Source organism: Plectropomus leopardus, chromosome 6, assembly GCF_026936395.1.
Source record: "Plectropomus leopardus strain MGB_pleo_1.0 chromosome 6, ASM2693639v1, whole genome shotgun sequence".
NCBI lineage: Eukaryota > Metazoa > Chordata > Actinopteri > Perciformes > Serranidae > Plectropomus > Plectropomus leopardus.
Window position 1 is genome coordinate 12,448,944 of NC_142181.1, and position 18,312 is coordinate 12,467,255.

The window sequence follows — 18,312 nt, forward strand, 5'->3', positions numbered from 1 at the left end:
CTGCCTCTTGCTTCCGTCTTTGTTTCGACGAACTGTTTCTGTCCTCCCGACGGCGGCTTCGTGTTTTATCCGTTTGCCACATATGCACACGACACAATATTTTTGAATTTAACGCTTTACTTTGAATGAGAGCTTAATAACAGCTCTTAAATAAACTTCCTCAGCATAGTTTCCTTTTAGGCGAATGCGTAGTTCTTTTGGCGAATCTACATTAAGCTAGTAGTAACGGACTTTGACCGTTAGTGGTGTTTCTGTGTAAGGCTCACTGACACTGGCAGATAAGTATCTTGTTCCACAGAACATCAGTTGCTCATGATATTGTGATTAGTTTGCTGTTCAACCTATTTTAACTCCAAATATATTTTCATAATATCACTGAGAACAAAGTCTAATATATTGTGTTCTTTTTAGAGGGATTTTTTGTTACTTTTTTTACGCATAACACTGTTGAAAACAGAACTTTCTTTTATCAATACAGACATTTACAAATGAAAATAATGACATAAGAAGGTACAAACCAGACAGAAAAATAAATAAACACAAGTATGAATACACATAGGGGTTTACCTAATTAGTAATATGATAAAGCTATGAGATTTGCATACATTAATAGTTTAGTTTAGTTTTTAGTAGATATTTTTAAGTTGGATGCTTTAAAATTTGTATCTACATTTACAGCGCTGATCTGTTTAAAAAAGTGTTACATGAGGGAAATTTAAAAAAAGAAAGTAAAATTTAACTTAAACGATGAGCAAATTAATTATATACTTAAAGAAATTTGGATTGTTGAATATTAGCAACTTAGAGAAATTTGAATTGTTGAATATTAGCAACAACTCAGGTTCTCTGAATGAAATGTCTGACTAAAAAATCAATCTAGAAGATTGTAACATGTACAACTAAAAAGTTTTCTCGTGTTTCTGCTATATTAAGGTATATCTGTCATTCCTGTTAAAAATAAATCTATAAATAACAGAATTTACTGGATAGTATAGCAGCTATAGTACACAGGAGTACAGAATAATAAAAAAAAAACTCTTTGATTTTGCTGGGCAGCACATATTTGTAAGGAAGCGTAAATATAAGAGACTGATTCTCCAACTTATATTTAGATGTTTTCTAGAAGTGGAAAAGCACTAAAATAATCTTACATTGCTCTATCAACGAAAGCATCCCAGGGGTTAATCAAAACGCACCACCTGTGCCTTTTTGGGACTTGTAGTCTGTTTTGGTGGCCATTACAATGACGACATATGGAGGAGCGTTACCGAGAGAACTACAATTAGCTTCCCCTGTGATACCAACGGACAGCTCTCAACACCGCCCACCTCGGCTCTCAGCTACAGCTTTGTCAGGCAGAAAACTTCCTGAATGAGACACAAACCACAACAAGAGGGGACATAGGAGCAAACAACCGAAGCGCCTGCATGTATGTTGTTATGTATTTTATATTTCCGCTGTTTTGTCACTTGACACACGCGATAAAACGCTAGTTAGCTAAAGACGGAGTTGAGTTGAGCACCTGTTCTGAACTGCTAATCTCCTGATAGCGCGTGAACGCTAGCTCTGGGTATTACTGCTTTTTTAGTCTCACCACAGGTAGATGAAGTCAAGAAAAATGGGACAAGGTTTTACATCATAGGCTTTTTAGATATCAGCAGCCAGTCACCAAACATGTCCCTGAGTTTTTTCCACAAATGTACTTTACTTGAAGCAATCATTGTTGGCCTACTTGTCGGATGTAACTAGTGTAACAACAAAGAGTTGTAGGATGTTGTATTTGAATAAATGTATGATTTTTAATCAAAATATTTTCATAATGAGCCACATGGGAAAGGGTTTTGAGTGAGCATTGAGTTTATACAATTACAATGGGACAAAAAAAGCTGAAATGGGACATTTATCTACATTGAAACCAGCATGTTTTTAACCCTTTGAAACCAGGGCAAACTTACTTGATTTCTCTCAAAAGCCTGGGGTGTAGGCAATGAGCACCTTAAAAAGATTTGACCCAGAAATTAGCAAGAAATTCATTGAAAGTACAAGTAAATTGCCTGAAATTTAGCATACAAAACAAAACAAAACAAAAAGATAAAAGTTAAAAGCAAACAAATAAACAAAACAAACAAAAAAGAAAATAAGGCAATGACTTAAAAAAAGTTTTAGTGTTAGCAATTCAGTCAAAATAATTTTAGATAAATATTTTTGAAAATTATAAATATAAGCTAGTTCTCTGGCTTTTTTTACCTTCTTAAAAACAACTTTACAAACCTATTACTTTCTTGCAATTTGTGGGACCGTTCTTGCTAAGGGGTTTATAGCCTTTTTCCCATGTTTTTAAAAAAAAAATCAAACCAAAGTTGCTCAGGGTTCAAAGGTTTAAATTCTTGTGAAGGGTGTGTGAATGCTTCTCAAGAAAAGTGACACTAATCCATGTTTCAAAGGGTGACACCACCAGGTGCCATAAAATCATGGATTATCTCTTCCTTCTTCTTCCTATAAATGAATTGCCTTTTGGGGGGCTTTATCATATTCAAAAACTCATGAAACTTTGCAGCTTTATCAGGTCTGGTAAAAAAATTGATATTTTAAGGGCGAATTTAAAAAAAATGGCTCATGATTAGAATTGTTGGCATAAATAATTAAAACGCTGTCAAAAGGACACATGTCCTGACAGAGATTTTGACTTGTCATAGCAGCTATATCACAGATGTAACTAAAAAAAACACCTTGGATCCATGTTTATTTTATTCATCGGCGCATCAGTGATTACGAAAGCATGAGAGGACAATATCCTGACAGTAAGAGCCACAATTAATTGTTAAAATGTATGTGTTAAAATGCAGATGGATTAAAGTACATGTTTACATGACTTTATCACTAACATTTTGCAAAAAACAACACATAATAATTGTTTCTCTGTTTCCTTGCTTTGTGTAACTTTAAGGTTAATAGGACACCCACTTCAGGACCCTGTGACATCATTGTAGGGTGTGGTTACAGGTGGAAATAATCACACTTTTGACCACACCAAACCACACCCATCAGTGATACTTGGTTAAAGCCTGTTGAGGGGCTGTCTGTGTAACCACGTCTGTTATCGTCTCCTTGTGGTAGCTGTTTTCAGATACCTGTATAAAGACCCTGTGACTAATCCACCTCCCATAATCCCAGTCAGCTACTGATAATGGAAAACACTGCCATGCTGGGCCTGTCTAAAACCTTAATGTTCGTGTAATAGTGGTTGCCAAGGGGCAAGATAAAACATCTAATAAAGTTGAGAGCCATCTTAGTTGCAGTTAGAAATGACAAGAGTAAAGTCAGACTTTGTTTACATGCATAAATGTTACTGTTTTTACCCTTATTCTGAAAAAGACAGTATTCCTACTACATTGTTTACATGGCTGATGAAAATGATTATTTCACTAAAATTCCCTTCCAGGCATATTCTGATTGACGTGCCCTGTAACAAGCTGACAATCATGTCAAAATATGGAAAAGTGGGAGGGTGGAGCTACTAGTGCCAGTTTGTTTCTTTGCATCCAAATTGGATTTTTTCAGTTTTCCTCCGGTGGGTGATTTGCCCGACTGTGCAAACACAGCCTCCATTTGTCATTGCCTCAACTACCACCTTGAAAACATCGGTGTTGCAATGTTTGCACATAAAACTTGTTTATATCCAAGTCTCTGATAATGTTTAGAAGTTACATTTGTCATGTTGACCAGAAATTTGGGCTTTTCTTTAGGGCATGCATCTCTGCCACAGCCCTGCAAACTTTTATGTGAGTTGCTGTGTGTTCAATGCATCTATGACAACGCACTGTAAACAGGCAAACTTTAGTAAAAACCCAAGTTGAGATGCGTATTCTGCATGTGCCGAATACATGTCCAAAGAATGCTCCTAAAATCCAGATAGTATAGACATAATCCACGTGTTTTAATGTGAAAATGCTACATTCGAAATAAAGTCTAAATGAGAATATCCAAGCGGAATATGCCAATTATGTTAACCCGCATAAAATTCATACTGTTGTCATATCTGGGATAACCATGTTATGCTAGTGTGCAAACATAGTCACTGTATCTTCACACGGTGACTCATCGTATTCTTGAAATGATGAGGCACACGCATGAAGAATTACCAGGTATGTGAGTCTGAATGAAAAACAGTGTCATATCAAATGCTGTTAAAGTGTCACACTACAAACAACGGCAAAGGAAGAACTGGTCCTGGAGGTGTCAGATAGAGACATAAAAGGCATATCATAGATATTTTCCAGGATTCACTACTTCCTTATGACAAGATTGAAGTAGAAAAATCATTGACTATGTGTGCCAAGGTTCTATATTTATCTCAGTGATATTTTTATTGCTGCAGTAATATTGAGAGGGTGTTCCTTACTCAGGTATGACTCATGCCAATTTTGTCTCCATTGCACCCGGTGGAACAATAAAGCTCACACCCCTCAGCAATGTGGCTGTTAAGTGACGATCATGTCTGTGACTGAAAGGCTTTCTGGGAGGTGGTGCTCATGGGAATTTATGACATGTGATGGGAAGGAGTAAAGCTGGTGCATTGTTTAATGATATAAAATTGATTTTGATTTTTAGAATTGATTTTGTGACATTAAACAGTGTTCCCACGGTATGGAAACATTCACAGTCTCTTTTTCCAGGCCTGTAAAAGTTATGGAATTAGTAAAAATCACTGAAAGTTTCAGTAAAGTCATAACATTTTTTGTGTGTGATGAAAATGTTACAGTATTCTATTGTGGATAACCTTCCCCAAAATGTAACATAACGGCTAATGTATTTTGTGAAGCTGTTAACGTAACACATCTCTAAAGTGCATCTATGTGTTTTTTTTCCACTGTACATTTCTTCATTTTCTCACTGTGTTCTGTCTCTCCGCCAGTGAGCTGAAATGATGCTTGAATAGAATTTGAATTTGATATGTTTGAGAAATAACATCCATGTAGCGCACAATTTTTATATTATAGGTCCTTGAAAAGTCATGAAAAAGTTTTGAAATTTTGTCCATGAAAATGTGTGAGAACCCTGATTAGATGTGCTTGAACTGATTCCTGATTTTAATCATGCAAATTATATTTTATTTTTTTAGTCCCTTACTCTGTTACTTTCATCCAACATCTTTTATCGCTACTTTCTTGTTCACCTTTCCTGCCTTCTTCTTCTTCTTCTTCTCCGTCTTCAGGTCCTTGTCTGCTCCCATTCTGTCAGCCTTCATGAATGATTGAATGAGGTGAAACTGGCATCAGTGGACAAGCACATACACAAAGGGCCATTGATTGGTCAAGGATGTCCATGGAAGACATGAAGATTGAAGCTGACACCGCCTCAATCGTCTCTATGGCTCTCTACAGTGTGATGTTTCCTGTCTTTAATCAGGTAAAGAATGCAGAGTTCTCGCTGAAGTGAAAAAAAGGAAGAAAGAAATGTGGATGAGACTTGTGATAGATAATCGGGTGAAGCAGAAGCGAGTGTAATGTGTGTTTGAAGAAAATACTTCTAGAAGTTATCTGAATGGGATTCTGTGCAGGGTTCAAATGTTTATGGTGTAGCAGAATAGAAAAAAGGGAACAGTAGACATTGAATGTTCCACGTTAATGTTTAGTTAACACTGAGGAAGAAGTGTGACGTGTTGCACTCTGAACACCAGGCCCACCTGCCACAATATGTAACAGAGCAGAGGCATTAACCAAGTGCCTGTAGCTACCTAAAAACCATTATATATCAGCGGGACAACAGATTATTGTAGCACTTTATGTCTCCCAGAGAGGAAAAGTTACACTGACAAACAGAATATTGTTGGTTTACCTCAGTGTCCTTTCTCCTGACTTTACATGTCTTGAAGAAATTGTTCCACTGAATGGTCAGAAGTGACATGCTTTGATATTTACAACTATTTAATTGAATCACCGGTTAAGATCATCATTTAAGCTAACAAAAACATTAAAACCAGGCATCACAGAGCTTAGTTAGCGTCAGACTCAGTTTTCAACACAGTTGTCCCATATCTCTCTTCTGATACCTCACAACTTAATGGTTAAAAGTTCATTTTTTCCAGTTTGACAACTTATAAAAACATAGATTATTTACAATGTTGGTACTGTATCCCAGCACAGAGCAGCTTTGATGCATTTTTATGTTGTTTGCTAGGAGGCATCCTCACACAATACAAAGTCAATGGAGAGCAATGGATTGTATTCCCCCCTGGAAGGGGCGGGACTTAAATGCGCTCTGTCTCTATGCAGGAATTTATGGTTACTGTTTTTCAAACACAGCAACCAAACTTGGCGCCTCCCACCAAGGTGCATTGCTTGCACTTATACTGCGAGGTACTGTTGTACGATTTGTTATAAAGGAAAAGCTGATAATTCAGCAAGCCAATTTAACTAACAGCTGGCACATACTGCAACTGTCCAACAGAAACCAGGCTAATGTGGCAGTAGGAAGTGGGTAAGGAAGTATACCTAAGTCTTGTTTTCTGTTGTTGGGCTAATCAGTTTAAAAAATGTACAACACAAGTTATAAGAAGTAAAAATGCCACATCAAAAGTGACAAGACGAAGATAGTTAGTAAAGGGTATTAACTGTGGCGGCACATCAGGGCTAGAAAAATAGCACCAGCCACCAGCTAAATGCTGGTAAAATGTGCAGGTGGCTGCTAGATTTGCTTTATCTACCAACCACAAAGACAATAGCAATCTATTAAGCGGCTGGTAGATTATAGAATCTGCTAGCCACAGTGGCCGGTGGACAAAAAAGTTTCCAGCCCTGCAGCACATACTTGAAAACGAAACAATTGGCCCCATTTATCAAACAAATTACATACAACTTACATACATACAACCAAATACAACTGATAAATAAACTGCAGTTTCCATAAACTATTGCCTGAAGCCTCTTGTCAACTCACCTCACATCTGTTTGCAGCTGTTTTTAGTTTTAATTTGTGTTGTTAAAGTTTCTATTTTTTTGGTGGAGCTTTACAGGGAATCAATGATTAAATGACAATTTATTTTAAACCCACACATGTGAGTACACAGTGGGCAAACTGACACACTCACATTATAGTTTGAAGTAGTGGGAAGCTCTTTAATACCAGAGTATCAGCTCAGGGAAATGGAATAGACTTCAGATCTACAGATGGATGGACTCAGCATAGCTTTTCACAATACAATAGCACAGTGTCCTCCTTTTGATATTGCAGGATGTCTGGCTGTATGTGCTGTCTGCAGAATTACATTTCAGGACAGAAGAGAGGCCATGATAAGAGCAAAGATGTGTGTGTTTGTGTTTGTTTTTACCGCTGGCTTATGTTTGCGTGTCTGTGTTTTATAACTTGCAGCTGGAGAAAGTCAACTCATCAGCAGCACAGACCTTGAGAGAAGCCGTTATAAAGGTAAAATGAAAAGTTTTCCCTCGTTTGCTTGTTTTGAATGAGCTGCCATTTTCCCTGTAATAACTTTGCCAACTATTCTACCTTTTTAAAATATTAACACTGTCAGCTTTTGTTTCATTTGTAGATTTGTTAGATTTTAGCGCAGCAAAAGACCAAGGTTGACTGTGATTACTCTCAGTGCAGCTGTGTGTGTGTGTGTGTTTCAAGGCAGAGAAGGAGAGCCCAGGTCTAACCCAGGACATTGTTATGAAAATACTGGAGAAGAAGAATGTGAAAATCAACTATAATGAGTCTCTACTTCGCATGGCTGCAGAGGATGTGGATGGTAGGATGCTCAGTGAATGGTGCATGCAAAGAGGAGGGTGAAATAAAATGTATCAAATAAGACAACTATGTAGTAGTGCCAGTATAGAGTTGCAGAGGGTCAGTAATAAGAAAGGCATATTAGACTAATCAACATTAACTTTCTGCCAGGACATGCACAACACCAACTGTTGATGATTATCAGCTTAGCTTGGGTTTTTCTGATGCCCCTGCTCATATTCCATTAGCCTGATTATCCACTGGGTGGAGCTGTTTCTCCACAAATCAACTGCTTTCTCCTGTTTTTTCAAATGTTCCTCCGTTTCTGTCTATAATTGAATTCCTTGTGCTGTGTACAGTGATTGATGGTAGTAATGAATTCACACATGCATACACACACACTTTGAATGAATTTTAAATGTACCTCCTGCATGGCACAGCCCAAGTTCTGCCTTAATCCTTCTTTCACTTAACAAACTAAACACTGTCACTTTTAAGTGTGTGCACACACATTCACACTGGTACACTTGATCCGGTATTAATTTTGTACATTTGCACAGTAGGCCACTATTATTAATGTCTTCATTGCAGTGTCCCCTGCAGCTATTTGCAGGTAATTTGACGTGTCTACGTCTGAGGAGTTTGTGATCTGTATTTTTCTCTTCTTCTTGGTGTTTTCAGAGTTTGTGATTGACAGGCGAGAGCCAGAGTTCCAGGAGCTGAACGAGAGGGCCCAATCTCTGAAACACATCCTCAGCACCATACCAGATGAGATCAATGACAGAGTGGGCTTCCTACAGACCATCAAGTAAGACAGCTCAGTGTGTGAGTGTGAGTGAGTGCGGGTGGGAAATGTACACCAGGTTTAATTCTATATAAAAGTTTCAGTCTAACTTCTTGAGGACTTTAGCCAACCACTCCAGTGAGTGATTTGTTTGGTGCAAAGGCCGACATGATTTCCACTTTTGTTGCATAAAAACAAAAAAAAATTTTTGGTGAAGCGAATTTTGCATCGTGGCTCTGAATTGGTGCAAACTCACAGCGAAATGGTGCGACAAAGCAGAAAATCTTTCAGTAGCTTATGGGGAATATTGAGGTCAGTGTGTCTCAAAACAAACAACATGCACACTCCACACACTTAAATGCATATTTTGCTAGCTAGAGCTAATGTCTATATTGTTGGTATGGTAGCTACACGTGGCAAATAATCACAAAATGAATAGACAGGACAGTGGTCCTATTCCTGCAATTCATGTGACGTGAAAATTTGCGTCACTCTTGGAGCACACCTCAGAGGAACACTGTTAGATGTGGGGGGACTTAGTGGCATCTAACAGTAGGTGGGTTTCCATTACAGATTTGCACAAAATTTTATTAAAATATTTTTGATAAAATTGCAAGATGATTGTGTTTCAATTGAGTGATATTATGCGACTTCTCACGCAATGTTACGTGACTTTCTTATCGCGATAACATTCCTGTAACCATGGCGATGGATGTCCAAAACAATGGCAGGTTTATTTCTATTGCAGCCACTCAACAAAGCCAATCTAGCATCGCCGTAATGTCCTTCTCTCGTATAAGAGTGAAGATCTCTGTCTCGTCCTCCGTCCACACATAATGAGCCATGATTTATTTAACGATATGTGACTTTGTTGTACCTTTTCTTCTTCTTTGGGTTTAATGGCAGTTGGCATCCATAAAGTCACATTACAGCCACCTGGTGTTTCACATCACAAGAGCTATAAAAGCGGAAAAAGTATTTCCATTGCAGTTTTGCGAAATATTGGTTTTTTGATTCACCTGAAATACCACCTTTTTTTCTGAAGGCGTATTTTGTATTCGCAATTTCAATTTGCACCACTTGAGGGTTAATGGAAACCCGCCTAGTGAGGATTGCAAACTGCTGAACCTTTTCTAGGTTAGAATTCCTTCAGTGCTCATTGTTAAGGAGGTTTTTAGAATTTAATGATTTAAACTAGTGAAAACTGAATAAAGTGGTTTCATGTTAAAAAAAATCTGTTTTTCTGAGGCTCTCCATGGATGGGCTTCTAAGTGAATGAGAATGGCCCGATCTATTAGCCAGTATTTGCTTTGTCCATTGTGGGCTGCTGTAAAAACATGACAATATCCATAGACAAGGGCCTGCTCTCTATTTAGATATAAATGGCTCATTCTAAGGAAATGAAAACACAAGGATTATTATTTTCAGGTGACTGAACACTTAGGAAAAACATACTTATTAGATTGTATTCACTTTCTGCTAATATATCCCCCTAAATCCTACAAACTGAATCTTTGAGAGCACTAGTTCACAAGCTAAGATGCAAAATATGATTTTTGTGTTATTATACCACCATTATTTAGCAAGACAGTATACCTGTGTGTTTGTTTGCTAGTCTGTATATGGGATCAAAACGGTCAAAAAGGATCAAAAGAAAAACTGCAGTTGATAATTAATTGAATATTACTCTTTAATTGTGTACATCCAGAGAGAATTTACAAATATAATATTTTTTCGAGTTACAGTTTTAATAAGTAATGCAAATTCTGAGCATGGGAGTTCATTTTCGAACCTGGGAACAGCAACGTTACAAAATAATGCCAACTCAAAAGTCCTCTTACAAGCTTTCTACTCCATCTCACAGTCTTTATCGGCTAAACGTAGTTTAGTAATCAAATTATTAAAACACAAAACATAAACATATATAGACGCTGATTTTACTATTAGACATTCCTTCATATGTTTTAGACTAGTGATGACAAAAAGTCAAGGTCCCTGCATGCAATTTTATATCCCTGTCCATTGCTCTAGACACACACACACACACACACACACACACACACATACTACAGAGAGAAAGTGAAAGACATTTTATTTTCTTGGCCCACTTTGCCATTATTTTGATCGAATTCAATACTCTTAGTGAGTCACTGCTTAAGTTACTTACCCAGCGGAGGGCTTAGAAATTGAGTCAATTCAAAAGGAATGCTGAAAAATTAAAGTTATGAAACGGTAGATTTCAAGTGCATACGAGGGGAGAAAAAAGTTGAAGGTGAAAGCATGCTTGTGAGAAAAAGAGAAGAAAAGGAGACACTGAGCAGGATCAAGGAACTGTAGCTATCGGGTATCACTGCCTGACAAAAACAGACAGATTTCGAGATATTGTTTTTTTAACATGGGCTTATTTGTGTGTGTCATCCGCAGAGACATTGCCAGTGCAATCAAGGAGCTGCTAGACACAGTTAATACCGTCTTCAGGAAATACCAGTATCAGAATAAACGGGTAAGTAGGTACATAAAAAACGACAAACTGCATTCACACAAACATGGTTTCTGTGAAATACATGGATCTGATTGGATGTCTGTGTTTATTGGTTAGGCACTGGAACAGCAGAAGAAAGAGTTTGTGAAATACTCTAAGAGCTTCAGTATCACTCTGAAAACCTACTTCGGAGATGGAAAGTATGACTGTTTCTAGTTTATTCTCTGTTTTGGGGAGTTTCTCTTCTGTACGTTTTCTTTCTTTTTCTGTTTTCTCACTCACTTGTTCCGCCCTTCATTTTTCACATGCACACACACTGCCGCTAACACTTTTTAATAGCTGCACACGCACATGTCAGCATGCATAAACACTCGTGCGCACACACACACGCACACTGTCAGCATCATGTAAATGGTTGTCGTTTGATCACAGGCCCGCTTCTATCAAATCCACCATTACTGAATAATTCCCTTGACCCATTTCCTGTGGATTCATGCTGGCGTGTATTCTCTGAAGCCTGACATTCTCCATTCCAGCCAGATCAAAGTGATCTATCCTAATATTGTTGCCATGGTTTCTTTCCTGTATGATTGACATGTGTGTCCTTGTGTCTCTGTCACGGTTGTTTCCAGAGTGATAAACGTGTTTGTCAGCGCCAACCGGCTCTGCCACCAAACCAACATGATACTGCAGGCCTTCAAGACTGTGGGGTAGCAACTCGAGAGGACACACACACTCACACACACACACATGTTTTCATAAGAGAATAGGGGATATGAGGCTTTGTAATTTATAAAGACATTGTATTATTTTGGGCTGTATAATTTATAATTCTGTGGCTTTGAGGGGAGATCAGGTAGTTTGAGGTTCAAAGTGAATCAGGTTGACAGTAATTGCCAGGGATTTTTAACTCTCTTTTATGTTGCTCTTTTATCAGATTCTTAAGTCGATATTTCTTCGTTCCTTTATATATTTCCCTCTCTGTTAAGTGCTGTGTGGTTCTAAAAAAGTTTAGGGAAAATGTGATTATTTCCCATGTCCTTAAAAGTTTTGCGATTGCACAGGTCTGAAAAAGTACAATGAAAAAAAGTGGCATTCAGTTTCCAAACACATTCTCACATTTTTACACTTTGACTCTCCTTTTATTGTCAGTTTTTTATTGTAAAAAATAATCTTGATCTATATGGTGGAATCATGTACCTGGCACTGATACCCTGCTACTATCAGCATTCATCATGTTCGACTGAAAGCTAATAGGTTCAAATCCTGTATGGGAAACCAATGTCTGGAGAAATGTTTGGGAATTCGAAATGGAGGCTGCATTCACTGTCTGCTTTCTTTGCCCTGCACTGTTTTAGTGTTTACTCCTTTACCCAAGTGCATCATAAATAACCTGTTCAGGTGGACTTACCAGCTGGTCTGTCTTTGTGTTGTGTTGTGTGTATGAAATCTTTGCGTTTACTAACAATTAACCTCTCATATCAAAGAACGCATGGCTTTTTTTCAGTGTCGGGATCAAAGATCTAAAATCTTAAGATAATGACCTGATCCAAAACCTTGTTGGAGTACTGGGGTTGTATGAATGCTGCAGTGTTATACTTAAGACCACCTAAACTTAGAACAAGTCATAAATGAGACCAGAGTGTATAGAGACGGAGACAAGACCAAGACTTTGAGGAATTGAGACCAAGTCAAGACCAAAACCAGAGACCGTGCATATCCCACTTACAATAAAATGTGGAACAATGATAAATGTTTTGATAAAATAATCAATAGGCACTGCAGTGGGGATTTTTTATGTATTGGAATTTCCGCTAATGGGAGCAAATAAATACAAACACAAAATCAATGTAACCGTCTTTCATACATTTCAACCATCTAACATTTTTGAGTGTTTTTTTCATCCTGTATTTATACAAAAATGAAATCCACCATGAAACTCTTTGAACCTTGCAGTGTATTTAATTGTTTGTCAGTGAATTTTTTTTTTCATTTTTACCCCTCCATTGTAAGTGTGTCATACTTAAACATAGATGGCAGGACATCACACTGAAATATATATCCAGCAAATCACCATCAGAGATTGATCAGAGATTTTTTGGAACTCCGCCAGCATAGGTTTCACTGTCAGATACATAACATCAATCAATAAATCCTTTGTTTTGAACTCCAGTTTGTACCACAATCTCACACAGGGAATTGTGTAGGCACAGCTGAAATAGCGGGCATAACCTGGTGCTGAAAAACAGGTTGACTTGTGAAGTCCACATTCAAAGGTAGTTGAAGGTCATTACGACAAAAAGCTGAAGTCGACTTGGTTCAGGAAAAGAAGGCACAACAGAAGAAGTAACAGGAATTCAGTAATAATTCTCAGACTGAGTAAATGTATTCTGAAACAACATAATCCTAAAATGATGGTGAGTGACTTGAAGTTTTATCTAGATTACTGAGATGTTTTTCATAAAGTCTCGATTAATCTTAACTGAATTGACAGAAATATATTTTGACCATGAATGATTGCTTTTTTTGTTTTGTCTTTCTCTCTTTCTGATACTTTAATTTCTGTGGCAACATTCCTTGAACAAAATGTAAATAAAATTCTTGGGGGCTTTTAAACAAGTGTCACAGAGTTTTCAAAGAGATTTTTTTTCTTTTTATTGGAAATTAAAGAGTTTGCCATTTGAGACAGATTTTCCAAAGTGGGTCTCTTTTCGGATTTTCATTGTTGTATGAAAGTGCTTCATTTCTGCTCGGTTGCCCTTGCGTTCTCTTTCTCTGCCTGCACCTCTTTCCTCCCAGTACTTAGATCCGTACCAATTTTTTTTCCCCATTCCAGCAACTTCATTCTTCCCCCTGTATAATAGTGGATTTTCCATGGTGGATTTGTGGTGGGCTATTTTTGGGCTCTGTACTGGCTCCTACATGCACCACTGTAATCCAATTGTGATAGTGTTAATTTTTAAAGCTTTATTATTGAAATTGCTGAGACCTAATTTTCTGATCCTGTCAGCGTTGACGACCACTGTAATCAGCTAATTCAAGTTATTCCAGACCATTAAGTCACTCACACGGATTGGTCGTGGTCACTGAAGCAGCAGGGAGGCCGAGAAATGATCATATCTATGTTGGATGTATAGCCTTTTGTGTGTGTATTCATGCTTACAGTCATACGGGAAAACTACTTGTCTCTGTTTAAAAAATCCATGGGAGACTTTTTCTGTCTCTTGTTGTGTGTGTAAGTGACCCACAGGAAGGAATTCAAAGGCATTTGAATGGCACTATAAAGCTGTGGTGGTGTGTGGTTTATTTTTGTTGAGGTCCAGATTCACATCAGTACTTTTTTTTACTTGTTTCAATGCATGAACACTTTTATGAGTGGCAATAACGTTCTTGTGAAATGTGTTGCTGTAGCTATGGTGTGTGTATCTGGGTAGGGTGGTAATTGGACCTCATAATCTTCTCTCCAGTGCCTAATCTGTGAATAGGAGTAACACACACACACACACATTGTGTTACATACAGACGATAGGGCCTGGTTTTACAAACAACTCTTTTTGACTACTTGGTTGCTGGGAAACTTAGTCTGAGTCTTTGAGAGTGAGGGATAATAAAAGAAAAGAATTTTGTGTGTGTGTGTGTGGCCTCCGCCACTGTCTGGGCTACTGGGGGCAGTTAGTTAACTCTGTGTGTGTGTGTGTGTGTGTGTGCTGCAGCCAGGGCTATTCACATTGATTGCTACTCAGACATCGCCGGCTTAGACAAACCTCTGGACACAAAGAATCTCCTCCGGACAAGACCCAGCCACCGCCAAGATGGGACCAACCAGAGGATTTGTTTGAAATGTCATACATTTAAAAATGGTGTTTCAACACCGAAGAGCTCAGGGACTCTGGGACAGTTTTCTGTGGACACCCACTGTGGACTGCGAGGATGAAATTGGTCATGTTTGGTAAGTTTGAATTTGTTATTAACTGAGAAACTGTATGTTCAGCTCTACAATATGGACTTCATAATTAAAAAAATGCTTGACTGAAGCGTGTGTACACACTGGTAGTCCAGGGAAGGTACAGCAAACTTGACAGTGATGTTGCCAGGCCAAGAGCGTGTCATTACGCAGTTACAGTCTGCTGAGATGACATTTTGGACAGTTTGACTGCAGTTGATGATGCTCTGTACTACTTTAATAAACCCCAGATAGAAATCCAGCAGTGACTGTCTGGAGAGGGCCTGACTGCGACTGAAGGGGCCATCTAGAAAGAAGAGAGGCAAATCTGGTAAGTAAGGAGTTTTGTTTGCCAACATACATTTTTTCTCCCATAAGGTCCAGTGTTAAGAATTTAGTTGTGTGTAGTGGTGAGGTTGCAGATTGTGTGTGGACCTACTGTGGCCAAACCGAAAAATGGCCCTGTCTAGAGCGAGTGTTTGATTTATCCTTTCTGGGCTAATGTAGAACAAGGTGGCGGACTCCCTGGAGGAATCGCGCATGTTTGTATAAAGAGAACTAGATACAGCACTTGAGGTTGGGCCTTGTTCCTATGAAAGTTTCTCAGTGGGGCATGAAGCCAAAATAGCCCAAAATTACCTAGATCTTTTGCATTGTGTGGTGAGCAAGCTCACCAGAGACTTATGGCCGAGCAGATAACTTATGATTTATGCCTCTGCTAACTTGAATTGGTCTATAAATGATTTAATTGACTTTAATTAGACTTTTAAAATGTTATGTGACCAAATGAATCAAATCCAGACGGTAAAACAAGTCATTTTACAGGGTTGTGGCCATAGACTGTATATAAAGATGGAGAAGATGACAGCTCCCCGTAAGTGTGGCTATTCAATCTTGATCACCCCCTGGTGTCTGACTACAGTATAGGTCTTAGGTCCGCCTCTCCATGTTATGACATCCCTCTCGCAAGATGGCCACGCCCATATCCCGGATATTTTAACCTCACTTCAGCCAGGGTAAGTGGGGGTGTGTCGTCCACCTTTATATACAGTCTATGGTTGTGGCACAAAATGTATGCTCTGTGAAGGTCTCTTTTTAAATTGTAAGTCTATGTGCTCATTTAGTTTCAACCCGAGATACATATATGGACATGGATGGAGATTTCTGTTTGTACTTTGCGTTATTTTCGTATGTATCTGTGCATTTTCCCTGAAAACCTATGGATACAGACAAAATGGAGCAGCATCACCTGAATTCATGGGGTTAAGGTAGCATAGTCCAAGTGAGATATTATCATCGGAGATGACAAGGACATTTTGTTCATAAAGAATGTATAAATGAGTCCTATGGGAAAAAAGTATTTTCACAATGCGATACAATACAACTTCATTGTCAGTTTGAACTAAAATTCATTTTATGTCATCAGACAGCTGTACTCAAGAAGTTCATACACAAATTAGACATACAATTACCCAAACCGCACAAACCAAGCAAAGCACACCGACAGTCATGACTATGGAGCACATCACATAATAGATTCAGATGTTAATTAAGAGTACAATGATTTTGGTTTAGAAATAGGATTTTTGGGCTCCATGGCATCATGTGGTTGAACCTGAAGTTGTAATTCCACATTTTGACACTTAGTAAAATTGGCCTCCAATCCTACACGCTGGACCTTTAAGTTATTTTTTCAAATATACAGGATTGAAAGCAAATCAATCATAAATGTTAAATATGTTTAATGTCAGTTCAAACAGCAGAATGCAACATGCATTAGCACAAAATATGGGCTTGTTTTTGTGTTAATTTTATGGAACTGTGTAATCTCATAAAGACTGATGCCAGCTGCTTACTACAAAACAAGTCAGGATGTCTTTTCATGTAATACTGTGGCATATCTGTTGCAGTAGTATACTTGTTGTCAGTGTAAATAAAGAGGTGAATAAGCTATCATATCAAGATCATGCTGCAGTTAATCAGCATTATAAAAAGATAATAGCTGCAGCAAAGCATTAATTTTCACTTTCATTACACACCCTGTCAGCTAAATCTCAGCTCGGTTTGATGCCACCTCCAATGAATTTGTCTTGTAAACATTTATGTCAGGCCGAAAATGAAACCCAGAGTCTTTTCTGTCTTCTCCCCTTTGTAGTATTTCATGAAAAACTTGTTTCATCATCTCAAATTTCTTTCTAAGACCTCAAACACGCCTTTAATCACCACACAAGTTAATTTAACGCATCCTACGTTTATTCATACTACTATTCAAACTGCTCCCCTACCTGACTCCACTGTTTCACATTACCTGATATAACAGTGACTTGACATGCTTTGGCAACCTGCTGCCTGTTCGAACCATTCCTGAGACATCATTCGGGGGATCTATTCACCCACCTTTGAAAGCCACTGAGCAGGGGGGGAACTTTTGTTGAAAATGAAAGACCTTTGCACACCATTCAACACTGATATGTTTGGATACAGTGAAAAGAGCCAACAAAAGAAGTCCACTGCTGCTGTGAGTGTGCCACATGATTAGTGTGACATGACAACCCGTTGTGAAGCAGATATAGAAGGTTACTTAGGGATTACTTGAGCTGGGAACATCTTGTGTTGTCATGTAACACTTAGAAATGAGGGGAATCTATTATTTGACTGTGAGTCTTGAGGATAGACTCACATACACCCGCTTTACCTTCCTGACCTTGCCTGGTGTGTTGGTGATTGATTGACAGATCTGAGCTCTGACGATGGGAACGAGGATGGAGGTGGCACAGCTTGAGAGCAGGATGAACACTGAGGACTATAGAAAGCTACAGAGCCTTTTCACGGTGAGTGTTTATTAATAGTCTTATATTAAAACACCTTTAATTCACACAGGAAACGCCTACAGAAGAGTGTTATCATTTCTGTTTGCCAGTACCCCACGGTACCACACCTTCAGGTCTCATAAGAAATGCTTGAAAAAAACAAAACAGAGAAGAGTCTGCAGCACATTGTGTTTTAGATTCTAAGCCTGTTTAGACTTGCTATTAACAGCTGTGGACAGACACATCGCAGTTCACACTTGTGCCTATCATGTGTCTCCAGATGACCACTTGTGTTCAGATTTTGTTACTGGCCCTTGCACATTTATGATGTCTACACATTTGCTAGCTGCTCTGTACCATGCTAGCCACTCATGTTAGCAGTTGTGTTAGTACAGTTGAAGATATCACTGTCAGCTGATTTCAGCATGCCTCCTTTCATAAGGTAAAACAAGGGAAGGTCACGCAACACTTCGTCCAGCGTCATAAAATGGGTATGTTACAGGCATTAGCACACTGTCGCCAAAATAAACACCACTTCCTGCACTGATGACCTTGTCGGAAATGC

General features: G+C 38.4%; 2 protein-coding genes across 2 annotated transcripts in view; both read left to right on the forward strand.

Annotated features, from left to right (window-relative positions):
• The first annotated feature begins 1,273 nt into the window (after positions 1-1,273).
• pdcd10a (programmed cell death 10a) lies at positions 1,274-12,404 on the forward strand. Its single transcript, XM_042486695.2, has 8 exons — positions 1,274-1,429; positions 5,216-5,409; positions 7,372-7,425; positions 7,633-7,750; positions 8,410-8,536; positions 10,937-11,015; positions 11,112-11,194; positions 11,627-12,404. Exons 2-8 carry the CDS (start codon positions 5,320-5,322, stop codon positions 11,706-11,708), a joined length of 633 nt encoding a protein of 210 aa, XP_042342629.1. The 5' UTR covers positions 1,274-1,429; positions 5,216-5,319; the 3' UTR covers positions 11,709-12,404.
• Positions 12,405-13,077: 673 nt separating this feature from the next.
• Positions 13,078-18,312, forward strand: part of LOC121943412 (cilia- and flagella-associated protein 337-like) — a 38,198-nt gene continuing 32,963 nt past the window's right edge. The window contains 3 exon segments of the mRNA XM_088078785.1: positions 13,078-14,943; positions 15,189-15,268; positions 17,673-17,768. Coding sequence (XP_087934911.1) covers positions 17,688-17,768 — 81 coding nt within the window. The 5' untranslated portion in view covers positions 13,078-14,943; positions 15,189-15,268; positions 17,673-17,687.

Excerpts from the sequence above, each read along its gene's own strand:
- pdcd10a (XM_042486695.2), top strand. The coding sequence starts at position 5,320 with ATGTCCATGGAAGACATGAAGATTGAAGCTGACACCGCCTCAATCGTC. Across the intron at positions 5,410-7,371 it reads TGTTTCCTGTCTTTAATCAG|CTGGAGAAAGTCAACTCATC; the intron begins GTAAAGAATGCA and ends TATAACTTGCAG. Across the intron at positions 11,195-11,626 it reads ACCTACTTCGGAGATGGAAA|AGTGATAAACGTGTTTGTCA; the intron begins GTATGACTGTTT and ends GGTTGTTTCCAG.